Raw genomic sequence first — 22791 nt, 5'->3', positions numbered from 1 at the left:
CGATGCCAACCTACTCTCTGTCCCCAGGCCCCCCTGCATAAAAAGAGCTTAGATTGTAGATGATTCAATGGGGAAAAGGAATATGATAGAATTTTTGGTTGGTGGCAAAATAATCAGGAAGGACCGCAAAGAAATAAACTCATGTCAGAAATGAAACCGACCACAAGCACACGTTCCGTAAGTTACTATTTCCACAGAAATGGAGAGAAGAAGGGCGTTGGATGGGGGCCCTACAATTCAGCTTTTTCCAGGGCTACTGGGAGGCGGCCCCAGTGAAGGACGCGGCAAGCACCATGTTCCTCCTTTTTCCTGTCATTCCTCTCCTGTGGGATTGCCAGAAAACATCATCTGACTAACCGGACTTCTGAGCGACTCACGTGGGCTTGTTTGGAACTAAAGTCCCCCTGTCTCGGTGGGCAACAGTTTCCATTACAGGACAGGGAAGCTAACCCAGAATAGGCACACAGAATTTACAAAGAGGCCCTGCTCTAGAAAGGAGGCAACAAGGAGGTAGGACGCTCAAATCCATCCGGATCGCCCTAGCTCATGACCTGCACGTGTTCCAGCCACAAGCACGCTAGCATCTACGGGGGACGGCAGTGTGCTGAAGGGTGTGCCCCAGAGTCCCTGTCCCCGCCACCACCCCCAGCTGCCCCGGGCAGCAGATGCACACAGCGTGTCAGCCACGACACAGGATTCGAGGCACAGATTCAGCTGTGCCCTTCCATGACTTCTCTCAGGGTGAGGGCAGGGAGAACAGGACTCAATGAGACAGAACGCGGTCACTGAGCTGTCGGGCTGCTGCTACATAAGGGGTGTCCACAGCGAGTAAGTGCAGTCCTGGCAATCAGCAGAAACGTTGGGAGAGGTTCGCGGGGTGCCTCAGCTCCTGCTGGGACACTCAGGAGCTGAATGCAGTGACTGGAGCTGATCTCTGAGGCAGGTGGGCAAGAGGGAGAGGCTGGACCCCAAGACTGAACCCAGGGTTCAGGATCCTAGGCCTGGCTCTGGCATTAACCAGCTGGGCAAACAAGGGCAGACCCTTTGAGTGCTCTCGGCTCAAATTCCCTCCTTGCAAATTAAAGGGTACAGATTGCATGATAGAGATGACAGTTCCTCCCTACACTAAGAGTCCCTAATGAGAACGATGATTTCTGGAAGATTCTAGATTCCTGTAGTTAGAGAATCTAGAATATAAATAGAGAAGACCTTTAACTGGCTCCATTGCACATCTTACGATCCCCTAAGCTCTGTATTTTTACAAATTAACCAAGGGGGTGGTGGGACATCTCCAAACCAAGTACATTTTTCCAGTGATTTAGCCTTCTTCAAAAAAAATTCCAAGCAATAGAATAATTCACAGTTTTCTACTAATTATCTCCATTTTTTTTTTCCTGCCTCAAGGAAGGGGTTGAGCAAAAATCTCCCAGATGCTACGCAGCTTGTGAGGTATCTCGTGTTCTATGCTGCAAATAATCACCCACACATATGTATGGGTATGTATCTCAAAGAAATGAAAGGTCAAAAGTCAAATTTATACGTCCAAATATTTTCCAGTGTCCACTTTGGAAGGCTCTACATTTATTCCAATTAGTCCCACTATTTGTTTAAATACTTTCAGAAATCATCTTCTGCAACTACCTTCAAGAGAAATTCCAAGAAGCACACATGAAAAATCTGTCTCGTTACCACACCTCAGTGCAACCCCAAACGCCAACACCAGAAAGAGTAGGCTTTCAAAACTCTTAAATACAGGACAATCCTATGACTCGGTCAGGACAGAAAGCCAACTGCAGATAACGAAGAGCAACATACTAAATATTCTGGCTCACTGTGACTTCTGAGTGGGACAAATTCAGAGTATGTTAAATACGCTCGTCTAGATGTCATGGCAGGTACTTTCCGCGCTGACTGACTTTGTCTGGAAGACTACACAGGTGGCACTGAGGTAATACTTAGGACCACGTCACATCAATCCTCTAGTTCCACAGCAGCGACACGGCTCTGGGGCAGGGGTCCGCGGAAGGGAAGCAAAACTCCTCTATCAGTGCATGAAATGAAAGAGGCCAAGGAGGGGAAACATGGATCGACGTTGGTTGAATGGAAATATTGATACAAAGGTACCACTCTTTTTAATTCCCATATGGTTCACATACTACCAAATACTTCTGTTGTTCATACTGGGCATGTTACTTTTCTCAGTTTCCTAATGGGATTTTTTTTTTTTTTTTAACCTGGATGACTGCCAGGTCACAGTTACCTCACAAATTAGGGCGTTTCGGGCAACGCTCAGGCAATTCTATGATCTTCGAGGGGGCACGTACATAGTGAAAGCAAACAGAATTGGCTATTTAAGGCTGGAAAGCACATCAAAGGCTCCCTCAATCTACCCCTATTCTTTCCAGTGGGTATTTATGCCACATGTTACAACGTGGTTATTACCAAGGAAACCTTACTACATTTCACACAAGCACTTCTCAAGAATTCATTTCTCCTGAACGCTGGGGGGTTCAGTCGGTCAAGCATCTGACTCTTAACTCAGTTCAGGTCTTGATCTCAAAGTTGTGAGTTCAAGCCCCACAGTGGGCTCTACAGTGGGCGTGGAGCCTACTTAAAAAAAAAAAAAAAAGTCTTTTCTCTGTGAACCCCTAAAGCATGTTAATGGTTCCTATGGCATGTCTCCTACACTGTGTTCACATATTGGGATTATGTCTGTGCACACACGCTTTCTTTATTTAAATAAATCAGAAACAGGGACAATATTTATCTTCTAAGAAAATCCTCTAGCTACTTGATGCAATACCTTGAAAGGGGAAAGCATTCATTTAATGCTTTCTAAATGAACAAAATCAAGGCCACAAGCTAGATGCCAAAATGGAGCAGCTTGAAGAGATCAGAAATATTGAAATCAGTACCCCGGAAACTTTTCTGTTTAAAGCCAACAAACCCAAATACAGGCACATGTTATTCTGTTGGCGGCCAACGACAGCAAGACATCACCAGGCATCCTCTTACAAAACCTATGAGAAATCCGTGACTTCCCCAGTCATGCGTATCGCTGAGAAGGACTTGATAAGCCTTTCTTCACAAATCAAATGACATTTTTCGCTTAGTTTTTCTATGATGAAAGTTTCCCCTTTTAAGAGGCAAAAACATGTAGCCGCGAAGTCATGTGATATCAGTAAGCCAAACACAGAATGTAGGATCAGAAGCAATATGGTATTTTTCTTTCTTTAAGTAGGCTCCACACCCAGTGTGAAGCCCAACGTGGGGCTTGAACTCATGACCCTGAGATCAAGACCTGAGCTGAGCTGAAACTGTGCCACCCAGCTACCCAGAAACACTATTATTCTAAGAGAGCACCGGGAGGTGGCCCTTCCAAGTCTACTGGTAGAAACAGTGGGTATAGCCACACCTGTGTTTCCAACAGCACGCACTATCTTCACTCTCACAAAAGATAATCAGCTTTTAAACTGAACCGTGGAGAGCCGTGTGAGGTAAACCCTGTAAAAACAGGACACTCTTTGGAGACTTCCCTCCCTCCAGGGCGTGCACAGGAACCTGAAGCGAAGAAAGTGCCATCAACCTCACTGAGAGAGAGAGGTTTGTGCAGCTCTACTTTTATGCTCACCACCCTGTACCCTACCTCCTGGTTTGATAATGGTCTCTTCTTGCTGGACAGCGGTCTCTGAAGCAGGCTGACCGGTCTTCACTGTAGCAGACCTGAGGCCCAGCGCCAAGTTCAGCGGGCACACGCTGAAACAAATACTGGGTAAATCAGTGTACCCCCTTCCCATAAATAACACAGTGGCCTGACAGAACCGGTCATTTCTTCCAAGACCATCTCAACCATCACCTGCCTAAAATCATTCATTCCTAGTCTTAAGCGTGGGTCTGATCATTCTTAGGTTAAAATGGGTTTAGAATTCTACCAAATGCTGATAAAATGCCTATTACATGCTAACTACTCCACTACCTCTAATTAGTACAAATAATTCTTGAAGAGGACATCATTATCCCAAATTTAGAGGAGGGAACTGAGCCTCTAAACAAATGGATCAAGGCGACAGATCCAGTGGCAGAACTGGGATTAAACTTCGGTTTATTTGGCTCCATAAACTTTCCATCATGCTTGGCTACTATCCTTGACTGTCAAAATAATGAGATAAAAATGAACAGAAGTGAAATGAGGAGTGTACAAAATGGGCCAGCAGAGTGATAAGAATCAGATTTGGATCTTTTGTCCCAACAGAAGATTTAAAAAAAAAAAAAAAAAAAAAGGGCACATGCTCTCCTTTCAAAATGTACATATGACCTCTGATCAAGCTGTTCTCTGTGAGAGAGAAAAAAGTAGATTTTTGAAAATATTTTATTTATTTATTTGACAGAGAGAAAGAGATCACAAGTAGGCAGAGAGGCAGGCAGAGGGGGAGGGAGGGGGGAAGCAGGCTCCCCGCTGAGCAGAGAGCCCGATGTGGGGCTCGATCCCAGGACCCTGAGATCATGACCCGAGCCCAAGGCAGAGGCTTAACCCACTGAGCCACCCAGGCCCCCCAAAGAGTAGATTATTAATACAATTTAAGACTCAGAGCAAAACATCTTGGGAACTGTTCAGGGAAAAAGTGATTAGTTAGGAATCTGGCCATTAAATAGTGTGATTTTAAAAAGTTCCTCACATAATCTGACACACAGAGTCGTCCAATCACTGTTTTTACATAACATGGTGTGTCAACTCTACTTCAGTTAAAAAAAAGTCCTTCACGATTATCCTTCTGGTCCAACACATAAGATATACCTCCCAATATTTGACCACTCGTCCAAAATTAAGGGCTGGAAGGAACTTCAGGGGGTCCCTAACCATTATAACAAAGGAGAAAACAGGCCAGAGAAATTAGACAACCTGCTCAAGGTCACTTAAAAACCTTGAGTCAGACCATTAAATTACACTTTTACATATATTTACATATATTATTTTATATATATTTACATATATTATCTGAAGGTTATACTTTTTTAACTTCTGATTTTACAGCCTGAACCTGTGGTTCTTCGAGGCACTTCTTTTTTGGCAACTACTTGGCTAGAATATTTGCAGAATTTCCTGGAAATACTCCATTTCAGAGGAGACGCAGAGAAAGAATATCTCCAAAAAAATCTATGAAAAAGCTGAGGAGTAAGTTTTCCTGTGGTTGAAGTGAGCTCTAGCGCCAGACCCATAAGGGATAATTACGGAGGCCTGGCTCTTTTAAATGCCAAATACAGGCAGAGAAGACTTATTGGCGTCTTGTAAAGAGGCCAATTTGCCTTTCCCTAGGTGACACGCCACAAAACTATATACGTAAATATGATAGCAGAAGACATCGTTAAAAGGACCTTTCTTGAAACTGAAAACTTAAATAAGAGGGTATGGTGTGGACGCCATTTTGAATATCAGTGTTAAGGCTTGTCCAGTTAGTCACCAAAAAGCCTGAGAGCTGCCGTATTTTCCTACGGCAGCTGAGCAAGAAGGCTGTGACCAGCCACACAAAGCGAAAAGTTTTTAGCCAGACTCCTCGACTAGAGAAGAAAATGCAAGCTCGCCCCCTTCAGACAAGAGAAAGAAAACACCGTGTTCCATTAGAAGTAACAGAAATACAGAGAGAATTCAAGGAGATTTTAACCGGAAATAGTTCAACACTGCCCTTTCCACAACCCCAAAGAAACAAACACTAATACTGTTGTAAAAATAATTAAGAAGGGGAATTCAGTTAATGTGATGTTTTGCTGCATAGTTATTAAAAAAGGAAGAACGGTTTGGGTTTACATTGCTTTCTTGACTGGGGACTGTGCGTTAAATGAAGAGTAGACTTTCCCAGTAACCTAATACTCAACATATGGGATTTTATAGTTGTGCTTGGGCATATTTGTGCGGGAGTGTTTGGTGGCTAGGACCACAGGCATCCTGACAAGATATACAGGCCTGCTGAATTAACAGTTCCAAATGGCTAATAAGCTTATGTGATGAGCATTTGGAAAAGTAATTATTACAGAGATACTGCAATGAACACACACCCCAGGGAAGCAAGTTCCTTCCTAATGAACCTGGCCACATACTGAAGGGTAAAATATCCTAAAAGACATGGGATAGGCTGGTCTGCAGCCCTCGGGCAGGGGAGCAGCAGTCAGAATTCTTTTCTGATCACCATGGTGCATATTCTCAAAAAGAATGGTCCCAGAAGGCTTTTTATTCTGCACTTAAGTATCCAATGTCATCTCTATACCTAGTCATATCATTCTTCAGGAAATAAAAGGCAGGTCTGGAAAATCTTAGTAATTTCTGCACCAAAAGCCAACTGCTTGGATAAACAGTATCTTGGTGATATTCAGCAGCAGCTAACAGACTGTGATAAGAACATGAGACTTATTTTAAAGTGAATCACTTACGTCCTAAAATGGCCAGAGGAATGTTTCCAACCACCACTGAAAACACAGTAGTATAATGTAGTGGCCTTAGAGTCACTGTACGGGTGAGCACCTTTCTGGGGTAGAATGCAAAAACCCATCCAGGTGAACCAGATTCCTAAAAACTAGAACCTCTCGGTTTGACTTTTCTATAAACCACAGTATAGGATAAACATTATTAAAATAGAAGTTAAGGGGCACCTGGGTGGCTCAGTGGGTTAAAGCCTCTGCCTTCGTCTCAGGTCTTGGGGGTCGTGGGATCGAGCCCTACATTGGGCTCTCTGCTCAGCGGGGAGCCTGCTTCCTCCTCTCTCTCTCTCTGCCTGCCTCTCTGCCTACTTGTGATCTCTGTCTGTCAAATAAATAAATAAAACCTTAAAAAAAAAATAGAAGTTAAGTCTAGCTTAACCTAGCTTAAAGAGTTGATGAGCTGTGAAGTACGTCAAGTCACTTAAGCATCCTGAAACCACCTTCTCCTATAAAGTAAAAATGTTGAGACTACAGAGACTTTAAGGTCCATTCAAATTCTAAAGGTCCCAGAGGTACAACAAGCTCCACATCTCCCAACTCAAATTAATGTCTGATGCCATTCCTGATGCTCTTGTAACAGTAATAGAGAAACAAACCGCGTCTGATTTAGGAACCACCGTATGCCACTGGTTACTTAAATAAACAGAGACAGAAGTCTGAAGTTGGGGAATTGATTAATAAAAATAGTGGTAGGTCCTGTTCTAAGCGCTTGATATATATTAACTCACTGAGTGGGGAAAAATGGCAGGCAACAAAAGGTAATCTGAGAACCTTCAAACCCATAATGTAAGAGGGGATAAGGTTGAATATTAAACTGTGACCAGTATTAAAATGTTGGCATACTTAGTAACAAACCACAACCATTAAGATGCTGATAAAATGACTAATGGGAACAGGTATGTGTGAGTGAATGCCTTGGCCTCCTGAACTGTGAATAATTTTCAATCCAGTGAAGAAGTTATCTCTCTGGACCACCTATCGTCTACTGAGAAGCCTGCAACATCTAACACATACCTGTGTTTCTCGGAGAATATATGCAAGCATTCATCTTCATACAGATTCCTTTATGAATCATGATTTCAAGCACTACTGACTTGTCAAGTAAGGGTTTGTGTACAGCCCGATGGTCAAGCAGGTAAAGGAATGCAAAATTCCTTAAACACTTGATAGTGCCAGACTCAGCAGAGGGCTGTATGTGCTTCGACCCTCAGGTGCTTGGAAAAGGTGAAAAAACAGGGAGAGTCCTCTAAGAACTCAGAATGGATTCCTCATTTACATTTACTAGAAAACTGCCATAAATGCTCCGTGGTTCTAGGTTTTCAAGACAATAACATAAGATACACAACTTCTTTCTGTTTTAAAACTGGGAGAGGATGATTCAGTGAAGCAGTAATTCAATGAAGCAATGACTGGCCTGTTCCCAAGGTCAACACACAGGCTGGGCATGTGTCAGAAAGATAGGATTAAATAATATTAAACTAATGCCACTCCACCCTCCACTACAGTCTCAAGCTCACTCTTTCAGGGTGAAAAGTAACCCTTTTCAGACGGCAAACACACAGTTCAGGGGGTTAAGGCCAGAAGACAAAGAGAGACAGGGAAGCCATGCTCTGGAGAGACAAAGTCAAAAAGCTAATTCAGGAGAGACCCAGAAGCGAACTCTGCCTTTCAACGTGCAGTCCAACACCGAGCGTTTCCACCACAAAACAGAATAATGTGGAAAACAAAACAAGTGTACTTGCTCTGTCCTTCATCTGTTGGCGCACAAGCATTCTCTAGGCCAGGGGCTCACTGCCTGGTTTTGTGTAGCCCATGAAAAATCCCAAGAGCGGGCTTTACATTTTTAAATGAGTAACAAAAAAATTATTCAAAAAGGAGTATTTCATGACCTGCATGTTATGCGAAGTTCAAAGTTTAGGGTCTATCGATCGAGTTTCACTGCAGCCCAGTCACACTCATGTTCACGTGCAGCCTGTGGCTACTTCCACATAAAGAGTCCAGCTGGCTAGTCGTGACACAGCCTGTCCCACAGAGCCTTAACATACTCTGTCCTTCACCAAAAGTCTGTGGATGTCTTGAAAACCTACACAGTGAATATAGCAAAGGAAGAGTTCAATGGGAAAGAAAAAAGAGAAACTGAGACCCGGGGAACATCAAAGTGTGTGCTCATGCTTTATCCTTCCGGTTCACAGCAGATGGGGCCAGTGCTGCAGAGCAACAGGGGGGAGAGGTAAGTGTTCAGATGTCCCATCAGTCCAACGACACTGCAAGCACAAACATCGCCACTTCCTAGACCTGAAGACGCACGAAGGTAGGTTTTCTCCAGCAAGCGAAGTGGAGGCAGACACAATGCTGAAGGCACCAGTACTTCCCAGCAACAGACAGGTCACAGACACGCAGGGACCTCCTCAGAAGGCCTGCTCACAGAGCCTGGGGCAGTCGGCAAGGTCACACTCTGCTGTGTCGGCCTCCTGGCTCCCATTCTGGTTGGGTCTGACCTTGGGCCCGTCATGGCACTCTCTCGAGGGTCTAATTCTTTCACCTGGGACATGAGACGCTGACCGACCAGAGGAGCATTCTCTCTCTCAACTCCTCTAAAACCAGAGGGAAAATGAAAAGAGGAAAGAGGACAAGGAAAGGAGGAGCTTAAAAAAAAAAAAAAAAAAAGTAATGTTCTGTTTTCTTTATAATGGACAAGATAAAATTAGGATAGAGGTAACCCTCCTGGGAAAGCAAAGGGGCTATGGCCAAGCAGCAGGCTCTCTTCAGTGAGAGACTAAGAAACAGGCATTTGAATTCAAGGATGTGAGTTTGTTCCTTCCCTTTTTTAGGGGCTTCTGGAAACAAAGACACACATGTACCCATGCAGGGTGTGTTCTCTTTTCTTTCCCCAGGGACAAGAGCAACATTTGTTTAAATGCTGCCTGTGCTACAAGTAGCCGCCCAGGCATTAGTCATGAACATGATCTGTAATGAGGAGCGGCTACAACGATCCGCACCTCCCTACCACTGGACTCCAATAAAATGAAGCCTGCTTATCACAGTTCATACACTTGAAATAGCTTGGTAGGGTACGGTTCTGTTTACCTACCGGGGTAACTTTAAGAAAAAGTACCACATAGCCCTCTGAAGAGCAAAAACAAGGCCCTGTCAAGTCTAGACAAAGAAGACTGATTTTCTGAGGGGAAATACGATTTAGTCTTAAAACTTGATTTTCAGCTTCCAAAGGATTATTTTTTTTTTTAAATTAACCAGAAAGGACTTTAAAGCTTAGAGCACTGTTTCTCTCAACAAGTTTGTTTGTTCCCTTGTTTTAAGTTAACAGCTTTTAAACAAAAAGAATCTCAAGAACCCGAAGAAAAAACATTTTTAAAAACTTACTGAATATTAAATACAGAATTACCAGTGACCGTCTACGGCCATACCACCCTGAACGCGCCCGATCTCGTCTGATCTCAAAAGCTAAGCCGGGTCTGGTTAGTACTTAGATGGAAGAATTACCAGTGACCCAGCAAATCCTCTACTGGGTATACAAAAACATACATCCACACAAACTTGTACACAAAGGTTCCCAGCAGTATTACTCACAACAACCCAAGAGTAGAAACAAGAAGATCAAACGTGGTCAGTCCACAGAATGGAGTATTACTTGGCAATGAGAAGAAACAGAATATTAATCAGTGTTACAACATGGTTTGACCTTGAAAGAGTAAGCGAAGTCAGAGAAACTGCTTGTGGAAGACCATGTAGTTATATATGATCCCACTAACTATATGATCCCAAGTGACTTTCCAGAAGGGGCAGATGCTAGAGGCAGAAGGGAGATGAGGGACACCCAAGAGCCGGACAATGGGGAGGGATGGGCTGTTAAAGCATAGGAGGTTTCTTTCTGGGATGATGACAGTGTTCTGAAATCAGACAGGGGTGACCACTGCTCTGAAATCTACTGAAAACGACTAAACCAGGCACTTGATACGGGTGGGTCTTACAGTGTGTGAATTATAACTCAATAAAGCTGCTCAAAAAAAACCTAGTGTGACTTTTCTGGTCACTAAAAATGATATGTTACATATTTTAGACAGTCGTGAACGCTAAATTAAAATCTTTTTCCTATCAGTTTCTATAAAAAGAAAGAACAGTCAGGTTTAAGGGGTTACTAGATCCCTTTCTATGACCTGTTAAACACAATGACAAACTCTAGTCTCGCGCTCCCAGGAAAAATCTTTTTCATTACAGTCTCCGAGGGATCCATGCAGAAGGGCTCGTTCCAAACCTGCACTGGGTGGTGCATGTGTGTATGAAAGCTGAACAGAGCAACAAAGACACATCTCCACGTGATGGGAAAAGAGGCAAGGGGTAAAATACTCTCATTGAAAAAAAAAACAAAAAACAAAAAACAAACCACGTTCCCCAACCAAACCAAAAAACAAAACAAAACAAACCAAGGCCATACATCAGACACATCAGACCAGGCTAAACACATTTTGTGCTCCTGTAGACTTAACTGCCACTTACCGCCTGGGTCGCCAGGCCTTGCTTCACGTCAGGCGTGGCAGCTGCGGCTCCTAAGACCACCTCTGCAGAGGCCGAGCTCGCCCTGGCATTACTCAGACAATCCACTTCATCTGCAGCTTTCAAGTCTGGCATTTCTGAAGAGAACAAGGGGGTTACAAAGTGCGTCTGAAAAACCAGGGCCCGTGTTTTAGTATTTACACAACACATCCAGGCTTCACGTGTTTTGTTTGCTTTTGCTTTTGTGCAAAATGGGAAAGTATTCATTCGCAGCTGGTGTCATTTCGGGCCCTGCGCTGAGCTGTTCCTTTATCATGAGGTCCACACGGTTTTCCCCTCGCCTCCGCACGGGTTTGTAGCTAAGCAGACGTGCAATCCAATGTCTGCTGAACTTCCATTTTCACTACTGACTCTTCCTGACAAATCCGTGAGTGTGGTGCTGACTGCGTATGGGAGAGTAAGTTCACAAGCTTTGAGGAAACAGATCAAGAGCTGAGGCTAGGTGGTCCATCTTGATTATCATCCAAGAAGCCAGAGATGTTTATATTTGCACAGGACACAGAGGAAAGATGTGTCTTGAATGAGATAAAACCTTTTTAGAGGAGTCTGACTTTCTTTAAAAACATACGGCACACTTTCATCTAACCATCACTGCAACGGACAAGACTGAAATATTCTAGTAAATAATATATTTTTTGTATTTTAATTTTTATTTCTTCCCTAACCAAAACATAATCACAAAGAATTTTCTTTTTTTTTTTTTAATGATTTTTAAGTAATCTCTACACTCAACATGGGGCTTGAACTTACAACCCCCAGATCAAAAGTCATACACTCCACCAACTGAGCTAGCCAGGCACCCAGAGGAATTCCTTTTCTTAACAAAATGTTTTTATATGTTTTCTTTAGAATTATGCTCACTAGACCAAACAGTAGTGGTTTTTGTTACCTGACCACCATATGGTCAAGCAAATACAGGAAGGAAGTGATAACTTGATGTCTGAGACAAACTGAGCCTTTGACTTTTTTCTTTTTTTAAAGGGGGCTGAGACTGGACATTTAAAATTCACCTCGATAATACAAATAAAATAGAACTATCATGTCAATTTCGTGTGGAAATTTTCTCTGGCCAATTTCAATCTCGTCATGCCACTACTCTGGCAGAAAAAAAAATGTTCCGTACACCAAAGGGCAGAGAAGTTTCTTTCACCAAAGAAAAGAGTTTATTCTACAGCACACTGTGACATGCCCAAAGGTCTCCTTCGGGTTTAGGAAAGCTACAGTCCTACAGATGAGCATTCATAAATTCCCTTATTTATAATTATACAATCTTACTAGCAATTTAAACAAGCTTCCTTGCCCAAAGAACAAAAACCTATGTTACATTTCATAAAATGTAAATAAAGTTAAAAAAAAAAACAACCCTAAGAAAGTACCTTAGAAGTACTCACTGATCAAAACATTTCTAAATAAGACTAATTTTTTTGGTTGTTGATGACTTCTATTTTATTTATTTGGAGAAGTGATTTTTGGCACACCCTTATTATCCTATACCCAGCAAGTGAAAATATGTATCTCAGCAGGCAGCAACCAATCACGACCATGAATAGTGGTTACTGAGACAAGAGGGGCACCAGCCACCTCTGCAGCCTGTCCTGGCTGAGTCCCAGAGGACTAACTTCCCAAACCATGGTGATGGATGGTCAGGATGAGTGAAGAGCCACATCCCCTCCTTATAACGGGCAGTTCTGTGTTTTCTCATGTTAATTTCTATCTGGCAGCGTCTACAAACAGAAGCCGGTGCCACGCAGCTCCTTCCAAATCAGCAGTTATCCGACATCTCTTCACTCGTAATACACTGTGGTTAAATCCATGAATGGAAGGTAAACTTCCCAGAAATTACTCTTTGGCTGAGATCACACTCAGGTGCTTTTTCTTTAGGGCAATGTGACCTGGGACTTTCCCCAATTCTGCCTTTTTTTTTTTTTTTTTCTTCTGAAGAAAGCCCCTATTTCTTGGTCACTGGCTACTTCTCTCTGTAACATAAGACCATGAGCACTGAACACATATGACTCTTCTTGGTAGCAGAACCAGTAACTCGCCCACACACATCAATCAAGCCTAAACCCAGAGATACTGAGGAAATTTCATACAACTCATTTTCCTTCCTAAAACCTTAAAAATCTTAAAAATCATTTCATAGCATCTATACCCTAACTACAAACTACCAAAAATCAAAGTCTGAAATTCTCCCCGGTTTCTACCTTTTCTCTCTGGGTATTAGAGACCCAAACTTCACAGAATTTGCACTTGCTCGGGTTAAGTTTGGACTACTGAGCCAGAAAGACAAATAATTCCAGCCCATGCAGCCAAAGACACAGCACCCAAATGAACACAGCCAGGTATCAGCTTACAGCCACTCCCATTCTTCTGAAATGTCAACCTGCCAGGGCCCCCAAAATAGACTTGTTGTTGTATCTTATTTTAAAAATTAGAGACCTTTTCATTTAAATCCTGAGATAGCAGCCAATAAATTTCTAGTACTAACAACCCAAAACACGAATAAAACTAAAAACGCCAAGTCACCAAAAATACTGTAATACCTAAAGCCTCTTAAATTCCTCAATGGGAATAAAAAGATCTTAATTGGTTAAAAACCCTTTATTGGGAGCAGAGGGGGGTAGGACCACACGTTGCTCTTTTTCCTAAGCAACTTCTTTTCTGGTTCTGTTGGTCATTTCTCCACATGCCCCACCCCCACACTTTAAACACATACTACACTTAAGGAGATTTTCAAATATGACAAGAGCAGCAAAAACAAACCAACAATAAGAACAATTAGGCTACTTCTTACCTACACCGGCTGGGGGTGAGCATGGAGACCCGTGCTCTGTCTACACCTGGCAACAGGGGGCGGCATCAAAGTACGAATCGAACAGACCTTTAACGATTCAGGGGTCAATGCCACCTTGGACTCCAGCTTCGGCTTCAGCTTCAACCCCCAAGAAGTTTTATTCACGTAGTTTATTTCCCCCAAGCCACAGCGGTTTCTCTTTGCTCTCTCTGGACATGGTTACCCACAAATGGAACAGAGTGCTGTGTGAGCAATCTGCTCCGGGCAGCTGCTTCACCGAGATAAGCAGACACAACGTGTGCGCTGTGACAGCAGCTCAGCAGGCTTGGGCGGACATCCTGCATCCCATCCCCTGCCCTGCACACGGTCCCGGATTCCCAGACTGCTGCCCAAAAGCATCAGGCAATGGAACGGGAAGTCAGCTCCGCGGGCAGGAAAAGGAGGGCGTTCTCTCCTTCCCCTCCCCCGACCCACCCCCGCCCTCCCCAATGACCTAATACCACCATTTTGGATGTAGGGTCATTCGCGTAGAACGACTCTTACAGCTGTTTCATGAAACCACCCTGACTCTAAATTTGCTCAGAATACAGACTAGGATGACAGGGAAGGAAAGTGTTCTGGGCTCGTAAGCAAAACGTACTTTTTCAACACCGCTTTTCACAGTTCTAGAAAAAAAAGGACTAAGCCATGCAAATAAAAATATCTGCAAAATTCCTTTCTCATTGTAAAGCACCTGCGATTTTCTCGGTTTGCATTTTCTCGGTTTGCAAAATTGCAACTCCTCCGGTGTGGGAGACAGAGCGTTTATAGGCTTCATCAGTCAGGCCTGGAGTCTACAATACAGGAAGCAAAATCTGTCCAGCCCTGAGGACGTCCCTCTTCTGACAGTGGTGACTATTAACTTGGCAACTTACCCAATGAATGAAAAGACACTTCTAAACCACAAAGAGGCCTCCTTTCTCTACCAGCATATCTCTGAGGCTCTTAAGAGAGTCTGTCCCTCAAACTGCTACTTCTGTATTCTGCTTTGCTTACCTATTGCAGGCCCAAATCCTTCAGCGGCCAGAACCATCTTCTCCAGCTTCTCCCTTTCAGCCAAACCCCCTGCAAGGCTGCCAGGGGCTTCTTCGCAGATACTGCCCATGTGTGGGGTCCGCCCAGGCAGAAAAGAGCTCCCTTTCCCTGCAGAAGCACTCTGTGGATGCTCAGTCACTGGGCCTGACTCTGAAGGGCTGGACGGTGACATGTGACCAGTCCCCCACCCACTGATCAGGGCTCCCGAGGACTTGACTTGGTGCAGGACGGCCTCCACTATGCGACTCGCAGCCTCCTCAATGGAGCCTGCTCCTTCCGGCAGAGACACGGCCCAGGATAGAGGGGGAGTGCCCCCTGCCCTGCCTGGGGCCGGCTTATCACTGTTTGAGAGTCCGGTGTCGGTGGGTAGCTCTCTGGCAGGTGGTTGCTGGAGGACGTGGCGCGCGTCGGCATCCACCTGTGCCCCGCTGCCATCGGCCACGCCGCCGCTGTCTGCCTCCTTCCAACCAACAGGCACCATCTCGGGAGCGGTGGTGCCCCGCAGTTCCAGCACACTTTTGTCTGCTGAAGCTCCTGGCAAATCCAGGACCACAGTCTTCTCCTGGCTCAAGGCTTCTGAAATCGGGAGGTCCTGGGCGGTGTGTGATACAGCCTCTCTTCTGGCCCCGACAGTATCTTCTGTGGCATTAACCACAGCAACATCCAACCCCACATTTCCGCTCACCTCACCAGCACGGCTTTTACCTTGGGATTCAGGGTTCTGCACGCCAATATCCAGAGCAGAAGACCGACTGCAAGCAAGAGCCCCAGCCCCATCTGGTGACAGGCCTGGCAATGCAGCCGAGCCGCTCTGCTCTGCACCCGAGGCTTCCTGGTGTGGGTCTGCAGCCAGACTTGCTCCCCGTGGCACCAGGCTCTGTGCAGCCCCACCTTCAGTCAGCAGCGAGGCTGGCGGGGCCACTTCCTGGTTATGCTCAGTTTCTGCATTCAGGCAGGCCAAGGGTGCGCCCCGGGGACTGCCGCGCTCAAGTGCTCTGTCCTCGGCACAGACAGCCGAACTCCGCTCTCCACAGAACCCCAGTGCCTCCTGTCCAGGAGGTGGTGTTCTCTGCTCTTCCTGAAACGCTCCTGAGGAATAACTGTCTTCCTTAACAGAGGCACAAGTCACTGCTTTATCCCTGCTATCTTGTCCTTGAGCTTCAGAGCTTTCCAGAACCACCTCAGTTTTTCCTACCTCAGTCAGAACGGAATCAGAGGCCACAGTGGCCTTACCCGCACGCAGCAGAGAAGCGTCGGTGCCCCCCTCGAGATCCAGAACTTCGGGGGCTGCTGAAAGGCGGGGAGCCCCATGTTCCCCACTAAGTCCCATGGGGCTGGTATTCCCCATTCTGGGCTGACGATGGAGAGCAGTTGAGGGTGCGGGCAGGCCTACAGCACCGTCTTCTGAGGGCTGCTTCTCAGGACCGCTCCAATCTCCGCCTGGGCCATCTTCACCATCTGTAGCCGTATGTAGTTCAGAAGTTGCTGTTCCCTTTTCTTTCTGGGAGGGGACAAGAGAAAGTGCGTCATCTTTGGTTACTGATTCACTGCCTGGCCCGCTTGCCAGAGAAGTCTTGTCTGATGTCACGGCCTGGTCTGGCACCAGTTCTTCCTCGGCGCTGGGGACAAGCACCTGTGGCTGCACCTCAAGCATATTTGTTAAAGCCGTTCCGAGGTTCCAATCTCTTCTCTGGCCCTTTTTATCTGAATCTTCACGAGGACAAAATTCCGCCTGTTCCTGGGTGCCTCTTGGAGGGTCAGGGGTGGCTGTGTGAGCCTGGGGACCTTCACCGCAGAGGTCCAGGGGGAGATGCTGTGTGGGGGGCAGTCCTGGGGTGGTGTCCTCGGGCTGGGTACCTATGCCACCACAGTGTTTCGCAGCAAGGACGCCCCCAGCAATCACTGTGCTCTGACCACAGGCAGGGGTGGCACACGGAGTGTCCCCTCCAGGTGTAGAACAGAGGGGTGATTGGCTGATCTGGCTCTGAATGGGAGATGAATCAGTTTCCGATTTCTTGTTCGGCGCGTCTTTTCGTGGCCCCGGGAAGGTTAGATGGGAGGGGGACGCTGCCTCACTTGTGCCTGCCAAGGGAGCAGAAGGACCGAGCCCATCTGAAGTCGTGTCTTCTGCAGCAGCTGGAGCTACCGGGAAGCTCTGACCCATGGGAGGCCCAGCATTCCCTTCAAAACTTCTTGAAGCTTCTGTCTCTGCAGTTTTCACAGGGGAGGCTTCTCCCTTCCTAGATGCAAGTAAAGACTCAGCAGGTTCATTAGCACCCGGGGAGCCGGTGGCAGAGACGCTGTTGGGAGCAGCGGCTTTATCTGCAGGCTGACTTGTGACTTTTACGTCAGAGGCTCCGGCTGTGCTGATAGGAGAGTCCTCAAACTTTTCCTTTGTACCTTCCCTTACTTCAAGCACATCCTTCTGGATGGCGGCATCGACGTTCGGGAGACCACGTTCTGTCTCCCCTGCAGTCCCTGGGACGTTGACTGCCAGTTCCCCTCCAGAGAAATGCGGAGTGGGAGCGGAGCCCGGTTGCATGGCCATGTCTCCCTGCAGGAGGCGGTCTCCAGTGCTTAGAGACTCCTGGTCTGTGACCAGTGCAGAAGATTTTGTTCCAGTTTCTCCATTTCTGACTTGACCGGATGGAAAGTCTCCTGTGGCCTCTCCTCCACAAGCAGGTATGCTCAGAAGGCGGCTGCTGGGATCAGACACCGCTCCACGGTCCACAGTAAGTGAGGGCTCCGCCTCGTCCCCTGCTCCCCCCACACCTTCGGTTTCCTTCTTACAGGAACAGTCTGTATTCTCTTCCGCAGCCACACCTGACAAACTGGAGGAACTTTCAGTCTCCCCCACAGTGCTCCCGTGGCCACACGGGTGAGGCTCAGGGTCTTCGGGCAGAGATGAGCACTGCTGGCTGTCCCTGGGATCCGACGTGCAGCAAAGAAACTGGCCATCTGGATCTCGGGCACTGTGCAGACTTGAAGGATCCTGTGCTGTCACCATTAAGGGCACAGGACTGTCCATCTGCTTAACATTCGTTTTCTAGGAGGAAAGGAAAGATAGTTATAAAAGTTGCCCATGGGAAAAGACGTCACTGACATGTAGAAGCAGAACTCCTGCTGGAGAGAACTCGCTGCCGCTCCAGCCCTCCTAAGATCACGTGAAAAGCTGATCTCAAGAAATACAAATGGATTTTTGCTAGTCCCTGATACCACTTTCCTCTCTTGTAGCTACATAATCCACTGGAGTGATAAAACGGTCAAGAATATACAACATGGCTTGTCCTAAATTATGAACTTATTTTAGAAAGGTGACCCTCAAAAACCTTATTTTATAAGGGCACACTGACTACCTTTAGCTGAAGAAGATATTTTTAAAGGGTCTTGAGAGGGGCAGAGGTATGCTTCCATCCCACCTCATGTACATGAATAAAAGGGAGTCCTACTCAGTATGGTAAAGTCTTGTCGTTTGCAAATTGTCATTTGAAGCTCCTGAGCCTGAAATTCGTACTGAGAAGTTACATGGTGTCCTTTATTCCCCCAGACAGGCTCCGTTCAATCTAGCTTACCACTTTCCATTACGGGTTCATAATTTCAAGAACAGTGGCACAGCAGATTTGTTTTTGATAAAGGCAGTTTCTCTGTTGCCTAGTACTAAATATGAAATAGGAACATATCAAGCCAGTATGATCCAAGTCCCGATTATTCTTAGTACTGTGGCTTGAGGAAACTGTATGTCATGTCAAAACTGCTTTTTGCAACTTCACAGTATTTTAAAAAACAAACAGATTATTACCAACTATATGGGAGTGGCTGAAAAAAACCACCGTTGGTCAACCTGAGGCCAAGGCCATGCTGTGAACTATGAAGACCATGGTAAAGGCTGAAATACAGATTGATGATACACTGAAAAAAAACAGGTAAAACCTAGGGTTAAAATCTAAGGTCATAAGTATGCAAAATTTACATGTACATATAAGCAAGGCTAAGGAAAAATGGGAAAAAAAATACAGCTCATCTTTACAGTGGGTTTGCCTTTCTATCAAGATTTCAGAAATTCTTACGCTACTCCTATTTGTTCAACAAATACAAATGACTTTTAAAACATGTTTGTTCGGGGCGCCTCGGTGGCTCAGAGGGTTAAGCCTCTACCTTCAGCTCAGGTCATGATCTTAGGGTCTTGGGATTGAGCCCCGCATCGGGCTCTCTGCTCAGCAGGGAGCCTGCTTCCTCCTCTCTCTCTCTACCTGTCTCTGCCTACTTGTGATCTCTGTCTGTCAAATAAATAAATAAAATATTAAAAACAACAAAAAAAACATCTGTTTGTTCTTCCCCTTTCTCTGACCTACTGCGATACTCTCGTGTGTATCTACTGTGCACTGTTCTTGTTCACTTATGGTTCTTCAACATCAGACTAGTCCCGCCAACCTACCGGCTCTACCGTGAAAGTTTACCCATACAAGTATACAATGTGCTGTGCTCAACTAAAGTCTCCCTACTAAGAGAGAACAAGAAAAATGGACTTTCGCAAAAAGCTTCTGTGCTATGCTCCGAAGAGTGTCCAAGTTTAGCTTGTTCCCATTCCTATGACAGCATAACCGTCTCCTAAGATCATGAAAGCAGGTCATTCCATTTAGTAAAGGGCAAACATTACAGAGATTCAGGGAAACAAGTGTTGTTTTAGAAGCTCCTAACACACGCGTCCTGTCAGAGTTTTAACTTCTCATAGTTTCCTGTCGAACGTTCCCATATCGTGCAGGAACTCTGGCACCCACAAGCTGGACCACCATTCACCTAGGAAGAAGAGCTCCAAGGGAAAAACAGGCTTCTCGGCAAGCTGTTCAGAGGAAAAGAAAAGGACACCTGTCCTGGCACCAAACGACTGGGAAAGGGAAAGGCAGGCACATCACACACGCCTGCTGTGAAGTGTCTTGGCCTGCTGGCCTCCAAAATAATGCCTGCTCCCAAAGATGCCTCTGGTACCGCGATGACCCGAGAGGACCTTAAATGAAATTATTGTCAAGCGTTTTCCAAATCTAATCAGCTCTGAAATAAACTGGGTGGAAAAATTATCTAAACTTAGCCTTTCAGATGTTATGGCCAAGAGACATGTACCCATATGACGTTTATATTATCCATAATAAATGCTACCAGGGAGTCTGTAATGTTTTTACGTCTGGCAACAACTTTATCTTGAAGGCTTGAGTGGATTATAAAATCTTTATTTTTTTAGTGATCTTTTTACCATACAACTATCAATTTAAATATAGTAACATTATCATCACTCATTGAAATAGTTGTGAAAAGGCCTTACTTTTAAGTAAATGTGGTCCTTGTTCTTTAGCAACAATCTCAGAAACTGTTTTGCTCATTTAGCTTTATAAAGCTAAACTGACAAATTAATAAACAGACAAATTTCCTTTTATGCCAGGAAAACAGAGTTCTAGTTGTTGCGTATTTCTGTATCTGCAGTGTGTATGTGTATCTTTCACTAGTTCAAAAGCCTGGCCAAAAAAAGAAAAGAAAAGGAAAATTCCCAGTCCCCTGTTGCTGTTTTGTATGTTTAAGCAGTAGTATCTAATGCTGCTAAAACTGCTTTGGGCTTCACAATCTCTGAGGAAAGCATTTCTGTGTTCTAATTCTAGGAAGGTTCAGTAGGGGAAAGTGTGAGGGCACCAAAGCCTGAAAATGGACATTTTCTTCCTTACCATTAGCTGCTGTTGGATGTTCATAAGTTTAAAAATATGTCCAGTGCAACTGTCTCCAGGAAATGGGACTTCATGACGGGTTTCGGACTCAGAGGTTAAGGTATAGACGTCCAACTCTCGATGATGCCTCACAGAGCAGTCTCCATACGGGATTTCATAGGATAAACTGCTCCAGGAGTCTGGTTCCCCAGCATTCTCCCTGTAAGCAAGCAGCTCTGGTTAGACTACCTGCGTTCTGCTCCTTCACCCGGGGCACAGCTCTTCCTCTCAGCCTTCCCCCACTGCTCTGGAGGCCATGCAGCAGAGATCTGGTTTCTACAGCTCCCCAGTGAGCCAGGCGTGTAACTCACTGAGCCATCCGCCTCGTAAGAGGTCACAGATGGATTAAATGAAAACTGCAGGATTCCTCCCTAAGAACGTTCTTTTGATCAAGATAAAGAGAGGTCTGGGACCTTAAAATAGTTAACATTATGCTAACAACCAATTAATGAGGAAATGTAAGGAGGATGGTCTTAGCCTGGTTTTCAATAGAAGAAAGGCTTATATTAAGCATTTCTCTTACACTGGGTTGCACCATATGCTGACTGCAGTTGATTCTACTGGGAAGGGAAGAAGAAATCACTATAACCCATGCAAGGGCACTCCGACTTTCATTAACAGCTCTCAAAGTCAACCGTATTAGACAAAGACAACAAAGCCATATCATACTATAGTTGTCAATACGATTAGGAAGAAGCACTTGGTTCTAAGAACTTCAAGTTAAAATTTTTTTTAATCTAAAAAAGCAAATGACCTTGCTCAACTCTCATCATCATCAACATACCTCATCTACAAATAAAGCTGACAAAGGCGCAGGTATGTAAAGAAAAATCTCTGGGACAGGCCTTAACACATGAAATCTCTTTATGAACTAACAGATTGGCCAAGTACTCCAGAGATTCTGGAAGAAGGAGGAAGGTGATGTTTGAGATTACATTTCAAAATGGAATAAGTAAACAGAATCAAGTCTGAAGAAATAACAGACATGCCACACACTGACAAGCAGGAGAAGAAAACCCTCTTGGCAGTGTTTCATTTACTGAACCATAGTTGTCTGTCAGTAACAACCCACCAGATAGTAACTGCAATTTGAAACTAACTATATGCTGTATTATGAAACCCAGAACTGAGGAATCGTGCGCTGGCTGAAGGTCATGATGAAGGCTGCTCCAAAAGAAAACTACTGGAACGTCCACTCTCAAGAGTGACACCCCAGGGGTTGCTTCAGATGACCCTAGCATACACTATGCTCAGTTTTTTATGTACTTAACCAAGCTGCTCTACTTGGAGTAAAGTGACCTCAAGTAGAAAAGTACAGTTGACTCAAGCAACTCGGGTTGGAACTGCACGGGTCCATTTACACACAGATTTTTTTTTCCCCTCAAAAATACAGTACAGTTCTGTAAATGTATTTTCTCTTATGACTTTCTTAACCAACATCTTTTCTCTGGCTTACTGAATTGTAAAGATACAGTATATAATACACATACCACACAAAATTTGTGTTAATTGGCTGTTGATGTTATTGGTAAGGCTTTCAATCAATAGGCTATTAAGTTTTGGGGAGTCAAAAGTTATACGCAGTTATTTGTCAGCGCAGGGGTTAGCACCCTTAACCTTCTCATTGTTCGAGGGTCAATTCTACTTGTAAGACAGTCACTTAAAAATAAGAAGCCAATCAGCTACACCGAATGAGGGGGGATGCGACTTCTCTGTAATTTCAGCTTTGAAGCTTGGGCTGACACTGCCACTAATTCAGGATAATCTATCAACTGACAGACATAACTAGCATACCTGAGTGCTCTGATTACCACACACGGTCATACTCTAATAACAAAAGGCCTTTGAGAACACAACTTGGTGTATACACCACTCCACTGTGAACCAAATATAATGAGAGAGGACTGTCTGCCAAAGCAGGGGCAATTAAAAAGGGACACAATCCGTTCCCAGCAAAAGGAGTTTTCTACCAATTGCCACTACTACTTCTCAAACTGTTTCCTTTTTACTACCTAAACCTTGAGAAATTCCCACCTGTAACCACAAACTATTTACCTTCTACAGCTCCCATGCTCTCCTTCCAGAGGAATGTGCTGTTGTTGCCACAATTAACCCCGAGTGCTAACCCTT

The 22791-nt window shown here is 44.9% G+C and overlaps 1 protein-coding gene across 10 annotated transcripts in view; it reads right to left on the bottom strand.

Moving 5' to 3' along the window:
• Positions 1-22791, bottom strand: part of AKAP13 (A-kinase anchoring protein 13) — a 313801-nt gene that overhangs the window by 130928 nt on the left and 160082 nt on the right. For all 10 annotated transcript variants that reach the window (XM_032842356.1, XM_032842358.1, XM_032842357.1 and 7 more), the window contains exons 6-8: positions 20623-20821; positions 14873-17957; positions 10987-11120 (exon numbers count right to left, since the gene is read on the bottom strand). In XM_032842356.1, the coding sequence (XP_032698247.1) occupies positions 10987-11120; positions 14873-17957; positions 20623-20821 (3418 nt within the window). The remainder of the gene's footprint in view (positions 1-10986; positions 11121-14872; positions 17958-20622; positions 20822-22791) is intronic.

The sequence above is a fragment of the Lontra canadensis genome, unplaced genomic scaffold (assembly GCF_010015895.1).
Source record: "Lontra canadensis isolate GAN:19392208 unplaced genomic scaffold, GSC_riverotter_1.0 scaffold128, whole genome shotgun sequence".
In the NCBI taxonomy this organism is placed as follows: Eukaryota; Metazoa; Chordata; class Mammalia; order Carnivora; family Mustelidae; genus Lontra; species Lontra canadensis.
Note: the sequence above shows the minus strand (reverse complement) of the source record. Positions and strands in the feature narration are given on the sequence as shown.